Source organism: Hyaloscypha bicolor (assembly GCF_002865645.1).
Source record: "Hyaloscypha bicolor E unplaced genomic scaffold K444scaffold_15, whole genome shotgun sequence".
Classification (NCBI taxonomy): Eukaryota; Fungi; Ascomycota; class Leotiomycetes; order Helotiales; family Hyaloscyphaceae; genus Hyaloscypha; species Hyaloscypha bicolor.
In genome coordinates, this window is record NW_020194517.1 from 1435219 (window position 1) to 1462818 (window position 27600).

General features: G+C 38.8%; 4 protein-coding genes across 4 annotated transcripts; 1 reads left to right on the top strand and 3 right to left on the bottom strand.

Annotated features, from left to right (window-relative positions):
- Nucleotides 1-73: 73 nt before the first annotated feature.
- K444DRAFT_552844 (uncharacterized protein) lies at nucleotides 74-2564 on the bottom strand. Its single transcript, XM_024876597.1, has 2 exons — nucleotides 2297-2564; nucleotides 74-2247 (listed from the first exon to the last, which is right to left on the bottom strand). Exons 1-2 carry the CDS (start codon nucleotides 2474-2476, stop codon nucleotides 346-348), a joined length of 2082 nt encoding a protein of 693 aa, XP_024743105.1. The 5' UTR covers nucleotides 2477-2564; the 3' UTR covers nucleotides 74-345.
- A 2799-nt stretch (nucleotides 2565-5363) lies between these two features.
- On the bottom strand, nucleotides 5364-9725 carry K444DRAFT_518298 (uncharacterized protein; the record flags this gene model as incomplete). The annotated part of the gene is made up of 3 exons (XM_024873852.1): nucleotides 5364-6530; nucleotides 6576-9615; nucleotides 9667-9725. The coding sequence occupies 3 exons, from the start codon at nucleotides 9723-9725 to the stop codon at nucleotides 5364-5366; spliced, it is 4266 nt and encodes a 1421-aa protein (XP_024743106.1).
- A 1364-nt stretch (nucleotides 9726-11089) lies between these two features.
- On the top strand, nucleotides 11090-12651 carry K444DRAFT_518192 (Pex24p-domain-containing protein; the record flags this gene model as incomplete). The annotated part of the gene is made up of 2 exons (XM_024873844.1): nucleotides 11090-11313; nucleotides 11361-12651. 2 exons carry the CDS (start codon nucleotides 11090-11092, stop codon nucleotides 12649-12651), a joined length of 1515 nt encoding a protein of 504 aa, XP_024743107.1.
- Nucleotides 12652-14060: 1409 nt separating this feature from the next.
- On the bottom strand, nucleotides 14061-15628 carry K444DRAFT_624710 (uncharacterized protein; the record flags this gene model as incomplete). Its single annotated transcript, XM_024882438.1, has 4 exons — nucleotides 14061-14065; nucleotides 14106-14254; nucleotides 15039-15402; nucleotides 15457-15628. The coding sequence occupies 4 exons, from the start codon at nucleotides 15626-15628 to the stop codon at nucleotides 14061-14063; spliced, it is 690 nt and encodes a 229-aa protein (XP_024743108.1).
- Between the last annotated feature and the right edge of the window lie 11972 nt (nucleotides 15629-27600).

The following is a 27600-nucleotide window of genomic DNA, read 5'->3' on the forward strand; positions in this document are numbered from 1 at the left end:
ATATCTGGTGAATGGTGTATAGGTCTTTTTTACCTGGCCTAAAGTAAAAGGGGAACGGTTCGTACCTCCCAGGGGTAATGTGATAAGATATCATATTAGACAAGAATCTATACAACTCATTACTCTCATCAACTCATAAAATCCAATGAATATCCCAATCCAGCCCAAACGCCATCAACCCATGTACAACCACTTACTACAAACCGGAGTACTCTAATTTCCCAGCGACTGATACTGTGCTGCCTGGGTTTCCTCAACCGCGGGAGCTGTTATCAGATCTCAAGGCCGTGGTCGTGTTGCCTAGGGTTCTGAACCCGCAGGAACTCGTAGCCAGAGCAAGAAACACTAACTCTCTCCTTTCGCAGGCGAAGCCTGTCCTACCTGGCCTAATATCAAGCTCTCTAATTCCCACGGACTCAACGTACTTCTCCTCCGACTCGCTCGACCACCTTGATTCCGCCCTGTGGCCTTTCGCTTCCTGCTTCTACCATCATTGTCTCCATCCTCTCTAATTGCCTCGGTGTCTGCAGTGCTAGTTGTAGCCGCTCTCTTGACAGGTTCCTCTTCCACTCCTACTTTCCGAGGTGGCGGGGGCATTGGTTTTGGATCAGAACTTGCTTGAGCAGGAGCAGCTGTCCTGTTCATCCTGGCAGCCTTGATCTTAGCTCTCACTCTCGCAGCATCGGCCTCTCGTTCGCTAGCTGCAAGTTTGGCAGCTATACTGGCCATTGTTAATGGACTCTGTTGCGGCATTACGTTTTCTCTGGGCCGAGGAAGCCTACTCGAATTATCTGTTCGTAGGCGTGGAGTTGAAGCAGGTTTTAGTGTCGGCCGAGATGGTTTTCGTGGTGATGTGGACGATGATCTTGATTGTTGTGCTTGACTCGCTTCTGATGTCTTGAGGAGGGAGATCTCGTCTTCTGGGGGCGTTGACAACTTGCCGGCCGAGTCATTTCTGCGTTGGGGCCGAGGTGTGGATTTGTGCTTCGCCGAAGACAGCTCATCCAGCTGGAGAAGATCATATGTATTCTCCTCTACAATTGTTGTGAAACCATCCTTCTCAGTTCGTGGAAGATTCGGCGCTGAGGGCCGATTGCCGCTCGTTTCTCGAAGAGGAGACAATTGAGGTGCAGGCCCCATTGATGTGGTGGACACAGAATGCACAGTCCAATTCTGTTCTTCCTGCTCCAAAGACGCCTCTTCCATTTCTTCTACTGGCTCATCCTCGAAGAGACTGGAGAGATCGGATTCGTCCATATCATCGAAGTTTGGTTCCATCGGTTCTGCATCTTCCATTGCATCAATATCTGCCTGTGTATCCCCTTCCCCTTCTTCCATGAGTGTCGAAAGTTGGTGGGCGTTGTAATTTTCTTCCTCTTTGGGCTTTAGAGGGCTTAGCATTAATCCCATCTTCAATTCCTCCAGGTTGACCGTTTGCCCACTTCTCGCCATCCGCTTTCTCCAGCCATCCATCATTTGCACAGCTTCTCGCCATCTGCTCTCCATTCTTTCCCAGCCTTCCCTTAGGCGAATAATTTCTTCTTCGCGGACTTCCACTTCCTCTAACGGCACGAAGCTCGGGTTCGTAAGGAGATTCCTCAGATGCTCAATCACAGCATCCATCTCCTGGGTCAAGTTTTCATATCCCATCTCGATAGGCACAACCATCCCTCCTTCTTGGTGGATCTCACCCTCCTTCTCACAGCCACTCAACGATCTCAGGGTGTCCACTGTCCGCCTCACCAGGGCGGTCATGTTCTCGTTCTCCTCGCTGAGCCCCCTCGCCAATTCAGTCAAAAACTCGTTTGTTTCGCTTCTCAAGTCATATCTCTCGTCATTTACACCCATTGCGCTCCCTTGTTGCTGTTCAGCTCCAACACCGGCAACGACATTGATTTCCCTGACGCCGACTGTTTTCCCACCACCTCTGACTCGCCCATCACCAACATGCTTCTTCAGCCCTTCCACTACGCGTTCCCTCTTTCTGACTTCCACCGCACATTGATTCCGCGTTTGTTGAACCAAAAGCTTCATTCGGCCCATTTCCTCTTTCAGCCCCCTTTGTGCTTGTTCTGCGCTCTTCATCTGGAGCTTCATGGCGCGCTCCGTCGCCTCGGCCAGCCCCAACTTCCGTTGCGCCTCAACGTACTTGCCTTGCAACCGCTCAAGATCAGTAGTTTGTCGCAGAGAATCGGCGCGTAATGTGCGAATCGTCGTTGTAAGAGTTTCGCGTTGTGTGGCATCGCGCTGGGCGGTTAGCACGCCGGTATGCAAACGATTGAAAATGAAAACCTACATCTCTTCGTAAAATCAAATCATTGACCACGCTCATGATCTTTCCCATCGTAGCCTCTAGCCCTCCTTCGCCCTTATCCGGTCGCGCAAACTCAATGCTCTGCCCATTTCGCAGCAGTCCTCGCGACAGAAGCTGGTTATTGATGTACAGCGACGCTGTACGGAGGTTGTCGGCCTCCATTGCTTGAATAGCCTTATGATTCTTGGATTGGAAGAACTGAAATATGTATTTCCATCCGTGGGAGAGATCAGGGAAGTAAGGCAAGGGCTTTTGTTGCGATTCTGACTTTTTCCTGGGATTGACGTGGTCGCGGTTGCTGTGTAAACAATGCGTTGGACTAGCCTGACAGGGGTGTGAGGTGCCCTTGCACGTGACGCACACCCCCCACGTCACACTTCACCCTCTCGGTTCTTCTTTCCTCATACACATCTCCATGTAAACAGAGAATCTTTCAGGTCTCACCTATTGAGTGAAATATTTTGGGTTGGGTATGGGGCGATGAGCAATTGCTGTTTGGCTTTATATAAATGAATGCGTTGAGTCTAACTTGTCATGTTGGGGCATTTCTTTCTATCGCCTGCTTCTGGGCTTGCATTGATGATTCTAAGGACCAAGCCACTTGGCATACCAGTAAGAACTGCCTCGCAGAATCTCACAAACTCCTGGGCAAGCCTGCGATCTGCTTACGTCTCTTTAATTCTGATAATTCCATAACATTTCCCATCTAAACAAACCTCCCCCACTTCTCTTCAAACCACCTGCAGAACTTCTCCTCATACCCCAATCCCCCTCTTTTTCCATCCTCAAAGTACTCACCAAATACTTAGGGGGAATCGCCTCCTCCCCTTACACCCGTCCCCAGGGAATCACATAAGTCCCATTCTTTTGCAACCCAACCTCTTCACTCAGTCCAGCATAAAGCTCCGTGTATGCCCCCAAACACTGTCTCCTGCAACACAAACGCATTAAACAGCAACGTCATCAGCCTTGGACTTCCCGCACAACTCTCACCCTTCGCATTCCCCGGATTCTGCAACACGCTCACAATTCCATCTTCCCATTACCTTCTCGCAAACTCTCGGCCGAAGAGCCAGCTCCCCAATTTCGATTGCCCATAGTTGATCCAGAGACTCCCTGTGCCATTATCGAGAGCGGAGAACTCGATGCCATTCTTCGGGCTCCATTCCTCTGCCATCCCCAAGGAGTTTCCAGACTACTCTGGTCCTGCCATTTTTCCCTTCAGAGGCGGCTTTTTGACGTTGTGGGATAAGTAGCTCGGTGAAGAGGAGAGTCGCGATACGGTGCATACCAATCATTGTCTCGAACCTTTGGACTATCTTTTAGCCTTCTTTAAAGCCGTTGGGACCAGTGCCTGTGTTGTTCCAGAGGACCTCGAGCTTGGATTCTTGAGAGGCGAAGGAAGTGGCTGCCGCTTTGACGGAGAGCAGGTCATTCAGATCTAGATGGAGGAAATTGAGCTTGCCGTCTGTTTTGGGGGTTGAGAAGGTGGAGGTGATGGCTTTGATTGCGGCTTCTGCCCTGGTCTGCTTTTGCTGTTGGGAAAGTCGAAGTGTAGAAGAGGTGGTGGGAGAGAAGACTTGCTTGACTTCGTGAGGCCATGTATATGGTTACTCCACTTGAGCGGAGGATCTCGCACAGCTCGAATCCAAAACCTGCATTACCGCCTGTCACGACAAAGGCTCGTCTTTTTTTCAGAACTGGGTGGATATTTGCTTCTGTGAAGCTTGGCTTCTGAGTAGGCCACTTTTGGTTTATGGACTTGCGGAGGCGTTCGAACATGATTTCTATTCGTGAGTGAAGATGAGATCTTGTTGCAGAAGAGATAAAACGAAGAACGATGGAGGGGTCGAGATTGCGCACTCGCATGAGCAATGGCCTTTGATAGGTGTTGAGCCCAGAGAGCTTTTTTTGAGAGATAGTAGGCGCCATCTTGGTGAGATGTGCGAGACTGGGGGAAGAAATTTTGCTCTGAAGGCAATGTTGACGTAGCTGTTATACTTTGATCTTTTTGCTTTTGAATGGAGAGCAATAAATACGAAAAGAATTTAAAGGTAGACTAAGGTGCGGGTTTCTAGTTGGGATTGACCGCTTTAGTTTCCGCTCTCAACCAAGGTTGAGATGCGGACCAAGCTAAGCTTCTTGCAGTTATCCCAAAAATGATTCAGTCCCTCACTCCGCACCGTACAGGGCTGTCAAATAGCGAAAGGAAATGCCTGCTTGCTCACTCGAGGTGCTCCTGTTAGAAATAGGGCTTTGGTTTACCAAGGCCCTCCTCTCCACACCTGAGATGCATACCACCTTCCTCAATCAACACTTCACTCTTCTCCCCTGCCTTTCTCTCAAACGAGTGGTACTCGGTACACTTTCGCCCGCCGTCCTTTATGAATCCCGCTTCCTTCCCATGTATTCCATTCCAGAACAGCAAATCTGAAAAGAACAGAAACGAGCAAGCAAACACACAAACAAGTAGATCACTGGATCCCATCCGGGCCGTCCGAATAACGTCACAGTATATCACAACAACAGAAGGAGCAAGGAACCCGATGAAGAAACTCCTCTCCAGCCGCATAGTAGCAGCCAAGACAGGACTTTAGCTTTGTATTCTCTTGTATTCCCAACAGAACTCTATACTCCCTCCACTTTCTCCCCTCCCTCTCCCAATATCTTTTTCTCGTCCCTCCCAGAGAAAAGAAAAAACATTAATATACATATCATCCCTCATCCCATACTTATCGTCTTTAATCGGGTCGTTTCTTTCTCCGGGCTCGATTTTGCCGTAATTGGAATCTAACGCCAACCAGCCAGTATCGCTGGACCATCTGAAATAACCCCCATCTCTTAAAAAAGAGCCGCCAAAGAAAAGGAAGAAGAAATCCGCTCAGTCAAAAGGAGGGTGCGAAAAAACGTTGCGCTGATACTGACGCCACGCAAACAATGCTCATGCTCAACCGCCAAACCAACCAGTGCGTCATAAATACCCTATCAATGCCACCCCCATCCATCCACCCATCCATCTTAATGCTCATATGTGAGATTACCCAATCATTCAAGACCGTCCCTTCATCGCAGCCGTTGCGCCCGCATTCGCCATCCCCATCTCCTGGCGCGCACTCACGCTCCTCGTCGTGACTCTCGGTAATCCACTCGCTCCGCTTTGTAAACTCTGTCCCAGTACAGCGCCAGTACTCGTCCTCTTATTCCCCGCTCCCACTGAAACGCCATTAACGCCCACACCACTAATCCTCCTCACTCCCGCCCCGCCAGCATTGACGTTCGAGAGTGGCGGTTTACTGGGACTCACTCCGCTGCCGCCGCTGACGTCTCGGTTTCTGACGGCGGTGCCGTTTTTGAAGCTCGTGGCTGGTGGCTCGGGGAGTGGCCGGTTGTTGCCGGAGGGTGTGGCGATGGTGTTGTGTCTCTTGATGGGAGATTCGTTTCGAGGAACCATGCGCGGGGCAGCCATTGGCATCGATGATTTCTGGCCCGTAAGGAACTCGTGACGGACTGCTTCGTCAGGTTTCATGCGGCGATCTGGATCCCATCTCAGACACCTGGTTAAGAAATCAAGGAATGCTTCGTCATCGCATTTCAGCGCTTGTTGCAGATTCTTGGAACTCGGCCTTCGTCGACGACCTTTTGAGGATACGGTGAGTCGTGGTTTGCCCATCGAGTCGAAGAAGAGTTTTCGGCGGGTGGATTTCTCGATTAGGTGTTTCTCAGGGGGGCCGAAGACTTCCATTATGCAGGCTAGCTGTTCTTGCTCATTTTCGCCCGGGAAGATGGGGACACCGGTGTAAAGTTCCGCGAGAATGCAGCCGAGTGACCACATGTCGATTGGCATTCCGTAGGTCATACCAAGGATGACTTCCGGGGAACGGTAGAAGCGGGATTGGATGTAAGTGTAGACTTTCTCGTTCTCGAAGCAAGAGGATCCGAAATCAATGACCTTGATTTCAGAGTGCATTGGATGTGCGAGAAGGACGTTCTCAGGCTTCAGATCACAGTGGATGACTTTGTGCTGCTTCAGTAATAACAAGCTGCTTAGAAGTTGTTTTGTAAATCGTCGGACGATCTTGAGAGAGAAACCACGGAAGGCGTTCGATTTGATGAACTCGTAAAGATTCATGTCCAGAAGTTCGGTGGAGATGCAAAGATGACCACGGAAATAGAAGCTCTGCGTGAAGCTGACCATACTGTGCTTGTTTTTGGGATCCTGAAATTGTAAGCCTCAATCTTTCGCACAGTCGGATTTACTTACCCATTCGCGAAGCTTTTGGAGAATGTTGACTTCTACCAAAGCTTGCTGATGGAACCTCTTCTTGTTTCGTATGATCTTCACAGCGACTAGGCCACCAGTCTTATGGTCTATACATCTCACTACCTGACCGAAGCTGCCTTTCCCAAGGACATCAATGATCTCGTATCGGTATGACAAGTGATCGCCCGGCACGATGCTATAGTCGCCCCGGTCATCATCGTAACCAAAGTTGGCAGAATCAACCGAAAGTTCACCAACGTGCTTGGCGGCATTCGGACTTCCTGTGAAGTATATATCCTTGTAATCGACAATTTCCCCTCGCTCAAATATGTTGAGGTTGGTCGCTTGTTGACTTGCATATTGAGGTGAAACTCGATCTTTTGGTGTGGCTCGCTTTCGCAGAGCATCAAGCTGTCTCGCAGCCTGTTCGGTCTCTTTCCGTTTCGAAGCAAGCTTCCTCATTTCGTCTTCAGCTGACATGTCATCTTTGTCAAGATCCACAGTCCACGGATCAGGCGATCTTATCGTGCTACTCGAGGTCTTCGAGTTCAACATTTTTGACATTACCGATGATGTCGTTCGAGGTGTCATCGCAACTTTCTCGGTGGGTTGCTCCTTTTTCGGACTGCCATTCACACCCCAACTGTCGCTCTTCGTTCTGTCGTGACCAGCAAACACATTTTGATTTGAAACTGAGCTCTTTCGTCGCTTGGAATCCAGGTATGTCGTAGATTTAATTGAAGGACTCGGGCTTGGAACAGTGTATCCATTAAGTGAATTCAAGGTAGCCGAGGCAGGTAAACGGGGTGGAGGCATATTATCGTGTTTCGGAGGCTGAGGAGGATACTCCGACCCTCTTTCATTCGCTGCATGCGAAATATTGCTCTTGGATGTACTTCGCTTCCAACCAAGACTCAGCTTTCGCCGCAATGATGATGCCGAAGAGGGTGTGGTGGGTTCTTCAGGGCTCGATATTTGTGGAGGAGTGTCAGTCTTCGACAGCTTGCCGTTATGTTGAGCACGTGGTCCAGTGAGACGTGGAGGCCGATGAGGCTCCGTTGCACCATCTGTGGCTATATTGTCACTGGTCTTTGGCCTCGGCATAAATGAATGCTCCCCGTTGTTCTTTGGAAGAGACGATGAGATGAATGGTGAGACCGCTTGTCTTGCTTGCCGACTGTTGATAGGAATTGGTTTCGACGATTCGGAGCCGCTGCCACCCATCACAGATGAAGACTCGGAACGGAGATGATAGATGGAGCTGTTACTTCTTGCATGTGCAAGATTCTGCTCAGCTTTATCATCGTGACGATTTCGGGAGAAGAAGGAAGCTTTCGAGGCCGTCATTGGTGTACTTGGAGTTTTGGCATTTACACGTCTTGGCGGGGGCGTGACTTGACCATCTGAGAACGATGGTTCTTGAAGAGCGGCAATCTTGTTGGTCGTGGGAGTACTTAGAGGCAGCAAATTCAGGGGAGGGAGGCGTAGAGGCTGCAAATTCTTCTTTTTCACTGGGGTATTCTTATTCTGCTGCTCAGCATCTGAATTTGAGGGATGCCCATATTTTCGGGTTTTTGGTTCTCGTTCCTGTTTTTGCGGTTCTCGAATCGATCCTCTCCCCGACAAGCTGTTCGTCGAAGTGCTATTGATACTACTGGCGTCAAAAGGCATACTCGACTTGCGCTTATTGAAGAAGGGTGGTTCAGCCGGAGAGTCCTTGGGCGATTCGTAGGCTTTCGGGATTGCAGGTACTGGTGGAACTTCCTCCTCTTCATTGTTTCCAGCTGAACTATGTATACTTCTCGGTTTTGGTGTGGGCAGTCTCGATGACGAAGTTGGAGGTGGTAATCGGGGTTGTAAAGACCCTGTTGACGTGCGAGATGTGTTATTTGACCCAGCCGAAAGCCCAGAGCTGTAAGACTTACGATTGAGGTCTGGAGTTGTTCGTGATGAGGAAGGTGTAGATATTTTTCTCGGCAACATTGAAGGGGATCTTGAAGAATTGCGAATCATAGATATATCTGGTTGAGTAGGAGGAGTATTCGGCATTGGTGGCACACCGTGTAAGACTGACATCCGCTTCGCTCTTCGAGCATCTGTTGGGCTCACGGTTCTGGCACCGAGTCCGGTTGCGTGAGATGAAGTAGGCATACCAGGCATCACGGACATCCGCTTCCCAGAAGATGATGGAGTATTTGTGCCCCGTCCATTATTTCGTCCAGGAGATTTGCCGGCAAAGGACGACGATCTGCTATGGTCTGGAGTTCCCGCTGTCACTGACAAATGTGCTTGGCCTTGTCTGGAGGGGGGCTGAAGTGACTTTGTCTTCGCTGCCCGTGAGGCTGTCAGCCCTCGAGCCCCATCTGTATAAGTCGGTGCGCCACCTATATTTATACGCGTCGACACTCCTCCAGCATCTGACAATCCCTGCGATGAAACACTTGACGCCAGACTCGGTCGTCGCCTCTGTGCTGGTCGCGTATAATCGGAGTCGATGACGCCTGGGCCTATAGATTTCCTTGGAGCCTTCGAAGCATTTGCAGTAGCACTACCAGATATGGGGGGATATTGACTCTGACGCCGTGTCCGCATTGCAAGGGGTGCAGTTGGAGGGTCCATAGTCCCTGTTGCCCCAGAGGCTGTGGAAGATATACTGCTTTGCCTTGTAGATGTGCTCTGCCGCCGCAATATCGAACCTGTCCGTGCTGGTCGAGGACCTGTTGGCGCACGACTCGCTACACTCGCTCGTGCATCAGTCATTGTGGTATCCATGGCCTCTATAGAGCGTTTCCCCCCAATCCCACGTTCCTCCACAGCTGACGGACGGTTTATGAAATCATTGGATGCGGTTGCTATACTGCTTTGTAGATCATCGAAACTCGGAGAAGGGAGAAAATCGTAGGATCCGGTCGAGTTCTCGTCCGCACCTTTATACCCGCCAAAGGAGAAGAGGGAGTGATTGTTGCGGGAGGAGGCATGCAGAGTAGGCTCTCTGAAAGAACCGGCACGCAGTCTCGCGCCTGGGTCGGCGTTTTCTTGTCTGGCATACGAGTCAGCACGGGGGGGAGTCAGGATGAAAGGATCCCCATACGCCTTGGACGGTGAGTACTCTGGTCTTGGACCTGAAGGAAGTTTTTGTTCTCGAAGCATTGAAGGGGTCTAGGTCGCTCGGGAAGTCGAGCGACGGCGTCTGATCAGGATCCTCCCTCTCGAAGCTCAGTCCGTCCAAGGGCCGAGGTGTTCAATAGATTATTTCATCTCCAAGGAGGTTCTGCAGGGCCGCCGGTAGGGGAGACGTGGTAAGTCGAGTCCACTCGAGCTCGAGCTCTTGAGGCCGCACAAGGGTCGAAGCCGCAACGCAACGCGGGCCAGATCGTTAGGGGAAGCAGTTCGAGCTGGCGAGACTGACTACGGTTGAGGTATGGTCGAAGAATAACTTGACTTGACGCTGCTGCAGTCTCCCGTCGCTCGTGAATCCTGAAATTAGATGCGTCGGTAAGGTACAGACTTGGTGGTGTCTCTACGGAAACCAAAATCGGCAGGGATCCGAATGGGACTCAAAGTCCCTAGCGAGATGGGGCCGCCAGCGAATAAGCGGCCGCAAATCGATGAATGAACGCAATCATACGTGAATGTGATGAAGCGGGCGTGTCGCAGCGTGTTTACGGGGCAATCATCAAGCTCAAAATACATAACACTGGTGATATTACTCGACCATTGATTGACCGTTTGAGGATTAATTACTCGTGGTAGTGCCCCCTCCCTGTTTGCCGGTACTTGCACCTTCGTACTGTACCGACCGCTTTTACCCCTGACCCGCGCAGAGCCCCCTATCCAGCTCCTCAGTCCGGTCCGAGTGCCGATCTCTGTTTTGCGTTAAGAACTTAAGAACAGAAAAGGGGCCGCTTGGCCTGCAGCTTCACCGTTTCCGGCTTGCTCAAGTCCGGGCTTTCTTCAATTAAGTCTAGTCGCTGCAATTTGAGGTTCTCGTTCCTCGGGGCGCCAAAAAGGGCACGTTCAAGAATAATGTCCGGTTGCTACAGCCAAGTCGCGGCAAGTGCACGTCATCATCTTGTAGGATCTTGTGAGAGGGTCGCTTGCCACGTTTTCTGGAGAGTTCAATCAAACGCGCAGATGAGCCAAAAATTAAGCAGATGGAAGTTTTTCCCAGTGGACGTTAAATTTCCGAGATGGAGGAGCTTGCATCTGCCCATGTGCTTGCAAAGCTGCCGAGCGGCCGCTTCTGAAGCATCCCCAACTCGCGGGGTTCTTCACTTCTCCACATTCATCACCACCCCACGCAACTCTGTGTTCACCATCAGATCTGGGACATCGGAGGCGTTCAATCAGATTCCTTCGCAGCGTTAGACTTGTGCTTACCGCAGGGGAGAGGGTGACGGTCTGCTGTGCAGAGACAGCGCCACGAATGCGGTTTTGACTGGTCTGGCTCCAACACAGACAGGTCGACTCCAAGCCTCTTGAATCGTACTCGCAGACTCAGATCCAGCATAAGAATGGATGAATTCACAGTCGACGCCTTCGTCAACCGCGATGATCCCATCCCGGTCATCTCGTTTGATACAAATGATGACCTGTCCGACGACGCCGAACTCGCAACACCGGAAAGGAAAAGGGACAAATTATTGCAGCATGGCAAAAATTTGAAGGACAGCTTTAGGAACGTACAAGGAAAGGCTCCCGAGACTGGATCAAGTATGCAGGATCGGCTGCTGGAGAAGTTCGTTTGCAACCCCGCTACTCTAAGCATGTGCTAATTATGTCCAGGTTATTGCAACAAGTAGTACCCGTCGAAGACCTCTCCTCTTCCCGCCCCGAAACTCCCTCCCAAAATTATATTTCTCGGCCCTCATTCTCTCTCCCTACAATGTCGGCCAACTTTCGCCGCTTCAATGCAAGAATCGGCGTGGTATTCGTCTTCCAATCGAAGGTCATCCGCCTCCTCTCGTGGCATACGACCTCCCACACCCTCTCGTTTCTGGCTGTATATACATTTGTCTGCCTAGACCCATATCTCCTGACCGTTCTACCACTGGTTGTGCTCCTCCTTGCTCTCCTCGTCCCCTCGTTCATAGCACGACATCCGGCCGCCCCACCCACAATAACCTCACAAACCTCCGCCACCTTCCAATATTCCGCAACAGGGCCGCCTCTCGCCCCGGCCCCGACTGTCAAACCAGTCAAAGAGCTCTCTCGCGACTTCTTCCGCAATATGCGAGACCTCCAGAACAGCATGGAAGACTTCTCCCGTATCCACGACAAAATCATATCTGTCATCACACCCCGGACAAACTTCAGCAACGAGCCCCTCTCCTCAACCCTCTTCCTCTTCACCTTCCTCTCAGCCTTGATCCTTTTCATCGCCTCCCACCTCCTACCCTGGCGAATAATCTTCCTCTTCGTCGGCTGGACAATCACTAGCCTCGGACACCCCACCATCCAACGTCAAATGCTCACCACACACAAAACACACGTCGTGCCCCATGAAAAACAAGCCTTAACCCTCCTCGATTCCTGGATCGCTTCAGATATAGTCCTCGACTCCGCCCCAGAGACACGAGAAGTGGAGATCTTCGAGTTACAGAAGCTTTCCTCGGCAGGAGAATGGGAATCCTGGCTCTTCTCCTCATCCCCTTACGATCCATTATCAGAAGTGAGAATCAAAGGCGAGCGAGCGAAGGGAACACGATTTTTCGAGGATGTGAAAGCACCAGCGGGTTGGGAATGGAGCGAGAAGAAGTGGGCTTTGGATCTTTGGTCTCGGGAGTGGGTTGAGGAAAGGATTATCACCGGGGTGGAGGTAGAGACTGAGGGTGAGAGATGGGTTTACGACATTCGGTACGAGTATGATGATATGGATCAGGATTTCTTCCCAGAACTCGAAAACACCCCCACCCCTACGAAGGGGAAGAAGAAAGTGTTGCCGAGTTGGGAAGAAGGCAGTGAAGCAGAGACAGAAGGAAGAGGGAGGCGAGGCGAGTGGAGACGCAGGAGGTGGGTCAGGATGGTGAAGAGGAAGTGGGTTGCTAGAGCTACGACCACTAGTATCAAGCCTTGAACTTCTGGCTCAAGTGAGTAGTGTTCCGGATCGCGTTAGATGATTGTACCGAATGATACCCAACAATAGAATACTTCAATGTGCCGAAGCTTCTGGGAGGACAAGTCGTGAATCCAATCTGCAAGTGCAATTTGGCGCCTTCGTTGCTCTCTTTTCATTATAATTACGAGACCTTCTCTGGCTTTGGCTCCTGCAATCTAGCTTTCCAAGGATATCTGCTTAATAGAGCTGGAAGCTGAGCCACAGTATTGCTTATACTGCCCACTATTATTAATTAATATAAAAACTCTTATACTTTTTTATACTAGCAATTAATTTCTCTTATTAAAAATCATATTATATATACAAGTTTTAATAATATATAAATACTTGTTCTTATTTTTAATTACCTTAGTAGAAAAAACTGCCTAGAACCGAATTCCAAAGTGTAGTACTAGCGAACTGATATGAGACACTTTCTGGGACCCTACCAAAACAGCTATTTTGCCCATTCTGCGGCGAAATACCACAACGCCCACAACGCGTGCACTTCCCTAATAAATATAATTTGTATTAAACTATATAAGATTAAACTTTTTTACGATTCCAAGTATAGTAGAAATAAGAGGCTCTTGTCTAATTAATTCGTGAATTGCAATGACTTGGATCCAAGTGAGAATTAAGCGAATTTTGGAGTAAAAGTGGCACCAGGCCAAAACGTCGTGCTTTACCCCCTCGTAACTTTACGACCACGCTTTCATAGGTTTATTGTAATTTATAAGTTTAAGGGCAATAATCCAATTAAGGATGGCACTGCGACATTTTTAGAGTAAAATAGGCGGAATATGGTTAGTTGTGAAAGTGTTCCACCCGGGTTTTTGTGTGAAAAGGGGTTTCGCTTAATATGAGTTGGTGGTGACTGTATAGTCCTATACGCATTCGTAAGCAAAATCCGATGACACAATCGATCAGGATCGTCTTCTTCAAATAGGCCCTCCTCCACAACCACTACATACTCAAGGATCCCAATCGCCTCCTTGGCCCGCTATCAGAAGGTATGCCATGGCAAGTGTGTGCGCCGACAACTGCCCAAAATTACGAATAAATGTAACAAAAGAAAATTATTTTATTTTTTATCAATGCACTACTTAATGGATTGGTTGCTAACACTAGTATCCAAATACTCACTGAGATATTTGCCTCCCTCTATTAATGGAAAGCGAATTATCAAAAAATCCTAAGATGAGATACTATCCGTCCATGTTTAGGCTAAATTTAAAGCATACTAGTGCTAGCCAAAACCACTCATCACACCAAATGCATTCAATCGTAAAGCATGAATGCCAAAAGCTCAATGCTCTCGCGTGGTCGTCTATTCGGATCTGGATTCGGGACCTGAAATCCCGAATGAGGTACCGCTACACTCCTAGTCAGACTGTAAAACATCAACAGCTACGGTTGTGGTCATCACTTACGCTTCAGCTCCGCCCTAGAATCATATTGACGGAAGATCAGAATCTCAGAAGCAGCTTGTTCACTCGGATAGTACCATTCATGCTTCGGATTGTAGTAAACGCGACTGTTTTCAGAGTACCATGACACTTTTCGCCTACAGCTTTTATCCCTAGTTAAAATATAAGCCCTTTATAAGACTAAGATTAGTAAAGGCTGTAATTGATTTAAGCTATAGTGCCTCTTTTCTAGAGGCGTGATTGTAAAGTTATCAGTAGTTAGTAAAGTCGTGATCCTGCCCCGACGCCGTTTTCGCGTTCCAAAAAAGGGGGGGTTTCAAAGCTAGTTTCGCCTGCGGCTGCACCCCGCTCCTCGCTTAAATGCTCTCTTGGTAGGAGTAGAACATCTCCTAAAAACGTCACGTCAGTTGGACGAGGGTGAATTCACTGAAGAGCTGAAAGCCAAAAATCTATAGCTAAATATGCAAAGGGCTATTTCCATAACGCGCTTGAGGAAAACGGTATCGTGAGAGCTGGATACGAAACGTCCATTTGACACACTTCCGTCTATTTTTTGAGACAAAACATTATAAAATAGAAAATAGATCCTGTAACATTACTCATTCTGCTTTAGGGCCCACCCATCGCACAGTATCTGACCGATTTAAGCTTTGGCTATCCGCACTACTTGGACAGCTATCGCGTGTTGGGGGAGCTTCCTCCACTCCCTCCATGGTGACTCAGAAGGTCCCGTCCAGTGTAGGTAATAGTTTGACCTCAGTCCAGTCTAAACTGCAGTTTAGGGGTTTAGTCTAGCCTCGGCGTATCTCAGTGTAGTTTAGTGCAGGGTATCCAAACCGCAGTTTAAAAACCCTTTTGCAAACTGCGAAATTTGTATGTAAACTGCACTAAACTGCACCAAACCGTTGTCAAACTGCAGTTTGCACTGTTACCTACCCTGGTCCCATCAATACCGTAAGAAGATTTGTCAGTTCCAGTTGATCTACTTCTAGCTGCCTCAACTTTTCTTTCAAAGGCTCCACCTCCTCTATTCGAATCCTGTCGCGTTCACGTTGCAGTCGTATTGCTTCGTATAAAGCCGGACCTTGCCGGGTCTCTGGGGCATCAAGTTCTTGAGGGAATAGATTCGTTTCATTTATAGCTCCAGAAGCAGATGTTGGCGACTGAAAGCCTGCAGGGTGAGACCCCTCGCTGAGTTCAATTCCAGAATCAAACGATGGATAGCGCGAGAAGTCGGGGGGAGTCCACAGTGCGCGCCCCCGTATTGTCGCCACATCTTCAGAGCTCCCTCGAGAGTGTCCTGTATGTTTAATTAGGAAGTTGGGCTATGTTATCTGCAAAAGATATAACCTACCACGCGCTTCTTCTTTCTTCCCTAGAAGCACCCGTGGGAATCCGCTAATTGAATACTCCTCACCACTCTCCGAGCGAAGCACTGCACTCACTTTTGGCAATGGTTCCGAAATTCGCAATTTGATATTCGGCATTTGGAATCGGAGCTCAACGATCATCTCTTGAATAGCCATAGAGGATATATTGACCGGCTGTGATGTACATCGATTCTCCCTGAATACAAATTCTGCATTCTTGAATCTCCCCTCCTTGAATAACCTCTCGTCTCGTAAATTTCTGGAGATCCATTAGGAAGGCGGCAAAGCAATTCCCCTTTTTTTGATAAATTAGAACACGGTTTTAGAAGTTAGGGCAAGTTTCAGTGCTTGTAAGCAGATCCCATTGTTAGTGATATCCTCTTTGTTGTCCTGCCCGAAATAGAAGAAGGTTGCAATAAGTCGTGTTGCGAGTCCTCTGATCTCATCTCGATCTATTGGCGTTTTCACTATCATCCCAAGCTCATCCATACTATCAAGATCATCAACAGCTGGCAATGTATGAGGAATTCTAAGATTCAAGCGAACGTAGTATCGAAAGGGCTGGAGAAATTATAATCGGCAGCTCGGTTGATCTGTTGAACACTCTACCACCTTCTTCTTTCGCCTGCGTTCCTGTTGCAACAAAACTTCGCGAATGGCTCTCATCGAGGATATCTATATTTTTGTGGGTCTGGGGGCCACCAGCAAACCATTACTCTTCATATTTATCCGCATTATCTGGCTCTTTGATTAATGCGGTATTGGAGTCAAAATCCAGATAATGTTTCATTTCTGCGAGCCTGCAAAAACCGCCAATATGGCAGACAGATTCAATGCTGAGAAGCTGGTGTTGTGTCCCTCGTGTACTCCCTGATGATACGCCAGCTCATTCTTCTGCTTGGACCAGATGCTGACGCTAGTATCGACTTCAGCGCTGAACGTTTAAGCTTGCTCGAGTCGCCACTTGGCAATTGGAAGGAGGTCATATCCTTCCTCAAAGACCTTCTCGCTCTGTCACCAGGAATCTTTCTCTGTGTGATCGATGGCATTGATGACCTTGACTACGGTCGCGGGCAGTCGCTTTGCGCAGATATTCTAGCTTTGATGAGACGCAGAGAGGCTGCGTCAGGGCGAAGTGGACTTGTTTTGAAAACATTGTCCACGACGACAAGTTATGCAAAGACATTAGATGACGGTTTGGGGCTTGACGAAATAGTTATTGACAGGGAATTAAGGCATCTAGGTCGAGGCAGTATGGGACTGGGACAGAAATTGATATTTGACAAGAGGATATAAAGGATATAGTTTAATTCATTTATACGGGACTCAATATCAGCCAAGGTTTGTACGGTCGTATACTGTCAAACACAACGCGTTCTGGATTTTTGCTTTACTGGAACTTTGTAGCCATGCTTCAGAATTGAATCGAGGAAGCCATAACGGCATTTCAAACGAAAAGGTAATTACTCGAAGAGACAGATTGGCATACGGGTTAGTAGCGCAGCTTACAAAGCAGCTATATCTGTAGAATTCTCCCTCCTTCGCACCTTCGCAGATATGCAATTGCAATTCGTACACAGAACTTCATACAAAGTCGCCAAGGCCTCGAAGATCGCAAGAAGCGGTTCTTGGGTAGGACGAGCGTTTTTAGGGGATTGTGGAGGTCATTTGAGGAGTGTACGACCGCGTTCTTTATCTCATCGCGCAGTTCTGTGAGGGGTTAGTTGAGGTTCGTCAAATTCGACCAGTGTGACGGCGGGATCAATGCAATGGTCGAAGGCTCAAAGTTCAAAGAATCTCATGTATTGGAAAATACTAAGCTGTGGAACAAAGTAGGGAGGATGCCTCGACCTTTAGTATTGTTCCGTCCAAGCAATTCCGGCTTAGCTTCGTTTTGTGCCTGTTTCCGATATCCTGTCCTTGGCAGATCATGCCCTTACGCCAGCCGTCACACTTTGACACACCCCCAAAGAGAAGTCTAAATGCCCTTATTTAGGGAATCATTCAGCCGTAATATAGAAAAGAAAAAAGAGAAAACAATGGCCATTAACCCCTTTCTGCCTAATCCCTATAGCTTACTTGTAATTAAAGCGTGGTCTTGACTCCGCCAGAATAACCCAGTTCCTAGTATGTTCCGGCCAGTCCTTAGTATCTATTACTCGCATTATACCTGCGCCTATATTAATAATATGGTCTGGGAGTGCCATATAGGCCATAGCCGATATTGGGACTATTATTATCGGGCGGTCTTTGAATAGAGGTAGTAAATCAAGTTTATCCATTAGTATAGGCTTTAATATAGTAGCTTGCTTGCCTTTTTTCTTGGCTAGGGTAGTAATATTTGGTTTAATTATGCCGTCTCTAAGCTACTTAATTAATTTCTGGGCCTTCTTGAGCTTAATATATACGTTCTCAAATTATTCTTCTATAATAGAAATTTATTTATTAAGGGCGGCTACTTAAGCTACTTTATTATTAAATTCCCGGGCCTTAAGCTATATAATCTTAGTCTTATAGGAGCTTCTAAGGGGTTTTCCGATTTCCTAAATAGTATTACATACTAATTTATTAATATCTATAGGGTATTATTTCTTTAATTTAGTATTTAGAATTATTTTCTAGCTCTTGGTTTTAGACTAGTACTTTATATAATAACTAGTATTTAGTATTATATATCTTCTGGTTATAATAGGTATCTTAATACTAGTTTGGCTACTTTTATTATAGTTAGAATCTTCTTTATTACTAGAAGTCTTTTTATTCTTAGTCTTTTTATTATTAGAATTCTTATTATTCTTAGTCTTTTTATTATTAGAATTCTTATTATTATCTAATACCTTATATTTCTTAAATAAGCTAGCCTTACTTTTTTTGACTTTCTTAATATTTGGCTCTATAAGATTAATAAGAAAGCCCTTATTAGTACCGTCTATTCCGCCTATTAGACTATTAGGCTTATTATTACTAGTAATTAAAACCTTTATTTTATTATCCTTAGAACTTTCTACTAAGATATTTTCTATAGTAATTTCAGATATATTCTTAAAAGTAATACGGGCCATATTTTATATATTAACCTATTTTTAAGTAAGAGAATTACTATTTTTGTTTATAAAAGTAGTTTAGTTAGTAATTATATTAATAATAATAATAGCTACTAAACTTAAGATATTACTATTATTACTTAAATTATTTAGGATCTAGTAAATAGCCTTATTTAGTCCGGCTATAAATAATATATTACCGGGATTTCTTATTTATTTCGTCTTTATTAATAGTTTTATTAAGATAATAGTAATAGTATAAATAATTAAGGTTATAAAAATTAAAGTAATTAAGAAAATTTCCCTTAATTTTTAATAATATTTCGAATTAATATAAGTAAGTATTTATTTTTAGCTTAGCTTTAAGATTTTTTTTTTTTTATAATTTACTTAGATAATAAAATATAATCTAGTATAATAAAGAAAGATATTTTGCCTAGATTTCTAAAAAAGAAAATAAATACTAATATAGTAAAATAAAGGAAATATACTAAAGTTTAGATAAAACCCGAGAAATATTTAGGTTTTTCTTTTTTTTTTCTAGTTATAAAGACCTTATTATTAAGATTTATTATTATCTAGATAATCTTTATTAAACTTATTTTCTTTAGTATATTAAATTTATTTATTTAGTTAAATAAGAAGTTTTATTTTACTAAAATTCTACTTATAAAATTATTTAGTTTAAGTACTAAGTTCTTAAAATTTAATATAAGATATTATTTATTATTTATATCTTATTTCTTTTATTTAATTTTATAATAAAGCTTATTATAAAGTACTTTAGAAAAAAAGATTTTTTTAATTTCTTATTTAAATTTATTATTAATTTTAGTAAAACTAAGCTTTTTATTAGTTTAGCTAGATAATAGGTTAGTAGAATTCTTATAAAGCCTATTTATATAGAAAATTAGCTAAATCCTATATAATAGAGAAAGATCTAATTAATATAAATAGCTAATTATTTTATTAATCTTAAATAATCTAGTAAAGAAATAATCTAATTTATTAAATAAATAATTTGTTTTATAATATATATAAGGTCACACGTGACTTGAGAGTATATAATAAACCTCGGATATTACGGGTATTAATTAGGGAAATTAGTGGCCCTTTAATACTATAACTAACTACTATTTATATTATATATATTAGGCTTATAAATTACTAATTATATATATACTATTAGGGCCTCCTATTTAGAGGGGGCTTTCCTAGACCTTATAGGAAAAATAGAGATTAGTTCTATACTAAATTTAATATTATAGTTTTATAATATACTAATTTATTCTATTATCTTATTACTTACTAATAAATATCTTATAAGCTAATTTCTTTATTCTTAAAAGAAGTAGTTTAATAAGTAATTATGTCTCGAAATCTGCAAAATATATAACTCTTTACTAAAGCTATTCTTATAAAGAAAGTTAACTAGATTAATCCCAATATAAGTAATAGTAAAGGCTTGTTTAATACTTTTAATAGGGCTTCTTAAGAGCTTCCGAGAGCTAGTAATAATAACGGAAATAATTCCGGTAATAATTAAGACACTAAGATTAATACCCGAGTTATTATTACCTAAGCTATAAAATAGGGCTTGCGTACTAAAGTTAAAGTACTCTAATAAAAGCAAGAATTAGTAAATGTAATTAACTAATATATTCTATAGTTAGAGTAATATAAGGGTATTTTTAGGGATATCTTGCGGTTTATTATATCTTATAAAAACTTTATTTATAAGTTTACTTTTTTTTTCTTAGTAATTTTTACTAGAAAACTTCCTAAAATAGAGTTAGAACTTACTTTCTTTCCTAATATAATAAGCTTTAAAAGTAATCTTAATACTATTTATTAGGAGCTATTATATAATATTCTAAAAATATATTTAGACTAAGAAAAGCTTCTTAAGGTTTAAATACCTGACTTATATTATAGAAAGTTCCTTAAGAAATAGAGAATATTTATGTCTTCCTAGAAAGTAATCTTTAGGACCTAACCTTAGACTTATAATAGATACTTTTCTAAAGTTAACTTTATTATAAGTATTCTTAGGAATAAATCTTATAATACTTGAGAAACTATAATAAAGTAAAGCCTATTATTATGTGAGGTTTATTAGAAGTAATTTAAGGCCTATTTAGCTAATATACTCCAAGTACCTTAAACCCGTTAATAAGATACTTTTAAGAAGCTTTGAGATCTTTATTAGAAAAATAGCGAGATAATTACTGAGTTATATACTTAAATAATTAGTCTTAAAGTTAATTAGGACTCATGCCCTAAGTAAGACTAAATCCGGACTCTTAATACTACTTTATCTAATTATAAGACTTATTAGATACTTATATCTATTTTCTTAGGAAATAAGATAATATCTATTTCCGAGTAGCTTAAAAAAGCTCAGAAAACAGAATATATTACTTATTCCAAATTAAGGAAAGTAAAAGTAAGGAAGTTTAGTAAGGGTAATTCTATTCCTAAGAACTCTAACTTAGCAAATTCTGATTTATAAGGCTATTAAAAAAGGAAGAATAAGTTCTAAAAATCACGTGAGAAATCCTTAAGTAATACTTTAGCTCTTTTAAGGCCTTAATAAAATACTAGTTCTATTTTAGGTATAATTTATTAGACTTATAAATAAAAAAAACATTTCTTAGGAAATATAAAATATTTTAAGTATACTAAATAGGCTCGGCAGAATCCTAATAAGGCTAAAACTATAGAAGAATTAAGGCATTTATAGAAGCAGGTTAATACTATTATTATAGAGAAGTACTCTAGAGAAGATTCTCTTAAGAAATAGGGAAAAAGGAAAACTAAATCTTAAATATTAATAATTTTAATTATAATAAAAAAGGCATATTATTTTATATAATTATTTAAGTAAGATTAATATAGCCAAAAATAAGTATCTTAGAGATATATAGTAAACTCGGTAATACCGGGTTAGACTATAACTTCCTTAATAATAATTAGGCTTAAAACCGGGGCTTTACTATTTTAGCTAAGTATAACTAAAAGTTTATAATTTTTTATAGAAATAGATTTAAGGTTTATTAAGCTTATAATCTTAAGGTATTTATTATAGATAATTATAGCAAGACATGTTCTTTTAAGCTCTAGTTCTATAAATATAAGAATATTAGCTCTTATAGCCTTATCTTTAGTATGAAATTTTATGAAGTAACTTTTATATAATATATAAACTATATTAAGAAATAATAGGTATATATACTTATATGGCCTAATAATATTAAGATCCTAATACTAAAAGAATTTAGTAAGAAGCTTAACTAGTACCTTAAGCTAGTGCCTCAAGTCTTATTTTTAACTAAAGGCAAATGTAATTATCCTAGATAATAGGCTTTATATATTTATAATAATTACTAGGTCTTTATTTTATTATATAATTCTAGTAATACTAAATAAAAGTTTTTAATATAGTAAGTTAATACTTTCCGGAAAGGGGCCTTAGAGGTACTTATTTATTTCCGGGATAATAAATATAAAGACTTCTTAGAGGTTTTTAATCCTAATAAAGCTTCGGAACTTCCTAATCTTAGTAGTATTAAATACTTTATTAATATAGATAATATAGTCCCATATGGGCTTTTATATAATTTATTAGAGACCTAACTAGAAGTATTATGTCTATATTTATAAGATATGCTTTATAAACATTAGATAAGGCCTAGTAAAAGCCCTATAAGGGCACTTATCTTTTTTATTCCTAAGAAAAATAAAGAGCTATGCTTTTATATTAATTATTATAGACTTAATTAAGTTATAATTAAGAATTAGTATCCGCTTTCTCTTATTAATAAGATTCTTAACTAGCTCCGAGAAGTCAAGATTTTTATAAAGCTAGATCTTAAGAATATATATTATTAGGTAAGAATTCATAAAAAACACGAGTAAAAAACGGCTTTTAGGACTTATTATAGTTATTTTAAATATCTTATAATACCTTTTAGGCTAGCTAATATACTAGCTATATTTCAAGCATATATTAATATTATGCTTATAGGGCTCCTAAACTATTTCATAATTATTTATTTAAATAATATTCTTATTTATTCCCGAAATAAAAGTAAATACTATAATTATATTTACTAGATACTTACTAGGCTATATAAAAATAACCTGTTTTATAAACTTAGTAAATACGAGTTTAATATTAAGGAAATCAAATTTCTGGGCTTTCTTATTAGAATAGAAAGTATTTATACGAATTTTAAATGAGTTTATAGTATTATTAAATAGCTAGAACTAAAATTATTTTATAATATTTAAGTATTTCTTAGATTTACTAATTTTTATTATAGGTTTATTTATTATTACTTTTAGGTAACCGTGGGCTTAATAGACTTTTTAAAAGAAATAGAAAAGAGCCAGAAATCCGGTTTCTTTATATAAATAAATAAAATAACTAAAAACTTTAAAATTTTAAAAAAAGCTTTTATTATAATACCTGTCCTAGTTTATTTTGATTTTTTTAAGAAGATTTATATTAAAACTAATATATTAAAATTCGCAATTACTAATACTATTTTATAATAAGTTAATTCTAGTAATAGCCCGAAAAAATACTAGTATCTAGTAGTATTCTAGTCCCGGAAACTTTCTAAAGCCAAATATAATTATAATACTTATAATAAAAAACTACTTGTAATTATTAAAGCCTTTAAGTATTAGTATTATTACCTTAAAGAATTCAGGTTTATAATTAAGGTTATTATAGACTATAATAACCTCTAATATTTTATGGAAATAAAGTATCTAGAAAGTTATTAAGTATATTAGATAATATATCTTATAATATATAATTTTAATATTATTTATTATAGAGGCGCCTTAAACCTAGTAAATAGACCTAGTAAAAGACCTAATTATAAAAAAGGTCTTATTAATATAACTTGGCTTTTAACTTTTTAGAATAAGCTAAAAAAAGCTTTTATAATTATGATTTAGAGATTCTTATAAATATCTAAAAAGTTCCTTCTTTAAAATAAGTATTATTTAATACTTATTATATTTATAGTAGCTAAGGAAAAATATTTACTATAAGATAAGTAAATAGATTATTTTATAGGTTCCTTAATTATAGAATTAGTTAAGAAATAAGGTATAGGGAAATGCCTTAAAGGCTTTATTATTATAGCTAAGGTAATAGGGGTATTTATAATTATATTACTTAATAAAACTAAAGATTTCTTAGTTTCTCGAGTTTTTAAATTAAATAATTATAAATACCTAATTTTTTATATATAAATATGCGCGGTTACTAAAAGAGCTATAGTACTAGCCTCTTTATCTAAATTTTTTCTAGATATTATCTAGGTAGCTTAGAGAAATAATTCTTAATATTAGAATATTATAAAATAAAGACTTAATAAGAAAAATACTAAGAAAAAGGAAATCTAGAAAAATAATTCGGGCTTACTTAAGTACTATTTAAGAATTATTATACCTAATAATCTTGCCTTATATTAAGAAATTATAAAGCTTTATTATAATAATCTAATAGCCAGATATTATAAAGTAAAGAAAACTCTCGAATTTCTTAGAAAGTCCTAGTATTAGGAGAATATAAAAAAAAATATTTATAATTATTATTAAGAATATAATATTTACTAGAGAATTAAGGTAAAAAGATATTTATTATATAATCTATTTAGTAGTTTATTATAGCCTAAGAAATCCTAAAGTAAGATCTCTATAGATTTTATTATAGGTTTACTATTATATAAGAACCTAGTAAGAGGTCCCGATTTTAATATAATTCTTATAATTATTAACTAGTACTCTAAAATAATAAGGTATATTATATATTATAAAACTATTAATTTTCTAAAGCTTATTAAGATTATATAGGAATATATTTTCTTAATTTTTAGCTTCCCTAATAAAATTATTTCTAACTAAGGAATAGTATTTACTAGCTAGTTCTAGTCTGCTTTTTATTTCTATTTAATATATAAATAATATTTAAGTATAATTTATTATTCTTAAATAAATAATTAGATAGAAAAATAGAACTAGGCCCTAAAATAAAACCTGAAATATTACCTGAAATATTATTATAATACCTAAAAAAATAACTAGTTTAAGAAGTTATTTTTTACGAAATTTATATATAATAACTTAAAATATTAGATTTTATAGAATATATTTTTCTATATATATTATAAATACTATTTTTAATTTCTATGAAATCCTAAGAATAGGATTATAGAAAAAGTACTAGCTATATATAAGAGGCTAGAAATTCTTAAAGTAAAATAAAGAAAGCTTAAGGATTTATGGTATTATATATAAAATAACCGGGAAACCTATTATAATAGGTACTAGTTAGCTAAATATTATTCTAAAAAAGCCTAAATAATATTATTAATAAGAAATATTAAACTTAAGGTAAAAAAGCTTAAGCCAAAATTTATAGGTTTATTTAGGATTCTTAAATATATTAGTAATTTAGTATATAAGTTAGAACTATTAAGTATATATAATTATTTATATCTAACTTTTTATATTTCTTTCCTTAAAAAATATATAATAAAAAAGAATTAGGAGCTATACTTATATTTCTCTAGAGAATTTCCAGAATTAGTAAATAATAATAAAAAATAAGAATAGGAAGTAAAAGCTATTATTAATTACTAATAAGATAGTAAAAATAAGAAGTAATAATATTTAATTAAATAGAAAGCCTAGTCTAAAGATTATAATACCTAGTTACTTGCTTTTCCTAATCTTAAAAATTCTAAGGAATTTCTAAAATTATATAACTAAAACTATAGCTTGGAATCCGAAATTACTTTTTAATAATTTCTTAAGATTAAAAAGAATTCTAAATTACTAAGAAAAAGATTACTTAAAAGAAAAAAAGAACCTAGATAACTAAAAAAAGGCCTAGAATAATAATAGAGATGCTTTTTTTCTGGGTTTTTTTACTTATAAAGGTTTTCTAGAATTTTATTAAGGCTTACGAGAATTATATTTAAATTATTAAAAAAAGGTTTAGGATTAAGAAAGATTTATTATAAGTAAACTAGTTATAGGTATCTTAAATAAATAAACTCTAATTCCTATAAATTCCTAAAGTAAGAATACTAAATACTAGCCTTATTTAGGACTTAGTAAAGAATTAGCTAATACTTTCCGGAATTCACTTATTTCTTAACGGGATATAGTTATGCTATAATAATATTAATATTAAGAATATTAAGAGAAATAAGTAAGGAACTTATAATAGCTATATATATCTTATAAAAGGCTCGAATTTCTAAAGTTAGGTCCCGAATAGCTATAAATATTATATTATTAGTACTTAAAATACTAGTAATAAACTACTTAGTAATTTTTATAATAAGCTTAGTAATAAGGTTAATGCCTTAAAAGTAAATATTATAGTATTTTTTTAAGGAATTAGTAAGTACTTAAGTATATTAGAAAAAACTTATTTTTAAAATACTAACTTAAATAATATTATTTTTTGTTTTATTAAGACGAGAAGAAGAATTCCGAAGCTTATTAGTATTTTTCTAGTTTTTAAAAACCTAATTAATAGTATTATTCTTATTAGTATAATACTATTTAGGATATATTTCAAGAAATTTTTTAAAGATTATAATAGTATTTTCCTAAAACTAGTAAGCTTCTAATAAGTAATAAGGAATCTGAAATTATATTAGCTTTAATAGATATTAAAGCTAAAGAACTTACTAATATATAAGACTTAGAATCTTTATTATAATAGTTATAATTTTTCTTACTAAGTACTATAGTATATAAAATAAAGGAATTAATAAGTAAATACTTGAAATATTTCAAGTATTTACTAATAATAGAAAAGGAGATTATAAGATTACTTTTATACTTATTATTATATTAGTAAATAATAAAGCTAGAAAAAGATATTATGAAATTAATTAAAAATAATTAAAGAAAACTTAGAGAAGAATAAAAGAAGAAACTAGAAAATAATAATAGAAGAAGTTATTATATATATAATTATTAGAAAGAAAGAAAGTATATAATAATATAAAGAAATTCTTTTATAGAAATAAAAAACTATCTGGATTAATTACTAGTTTTTATACTAGTTCTAATTAGAAACTAGTATAACTAATTAATATATGCTCCTAGAAGCCTATAAATAATCTCTAGGACCTTAGAAATATTTATATAGGTTTCTTATATAAATATTTATTAAATTCTTTCTATATAGTTATTTAGATTATTTTAATATGAGATCTAATAAATAGTATTAATTTTATGGGATAGTGCCTTAGTATTTTAGATTAAGCTAATTAGAATACTTAAATCCCAAACAAAATTATAATTACTAGCTAGTTTTTATATCTAGGGTATAATTTTTTTTTTTTTGTTTACTTAGCCCTAATCTAATTAGATAATTTTTATGTTTATTATCTAGATTATATTAGTAAAACTATTTCTTAAGATACTAGAAGTTTATCTTAATTAAATAAATAATTAACTAAATATTTACTAGGATAAATTAATAGATCTTGGGAATAAGATTCTAGGAAAGAATATAGTTATAATATATATAGGGTCGCACGTGATTTAAGAGTATATAATAAACCTCGGATATTACGGGTATTAATTAGGGAAATTAGTAGCCCTTTAATATTATAACTAATTACTATTTATATTATATATATTAGGCTTATAAATTACTAATTATATATATATTATTAGGGCCTCTTATTTAGAGGGGGCTTCCCTAAACCTTATAGGAGAAATAGAGATTAATTTTATACTGAATTTAATATTATAATTTCATAATATATTAATTTATTTTATTATCTTATTACTTACTAATAAATACCTTATATGTTTTCTATATTTTTTTAATTATATAAACTATATTTTCTAGACTAAAATCTAGTTCTTATTATTTCTTATTAGCTTATTTAATTTAATACTTCTAAGCTATTATTATATATTCTCGGGTATAATTAATAATAATATTAATTCTTTTAGCCTATTATTATATTTCTTCCTAATTAAGTCTTTTTCTTAGTATTTTAAATTTTATTATTAGTAATATCTAATTAA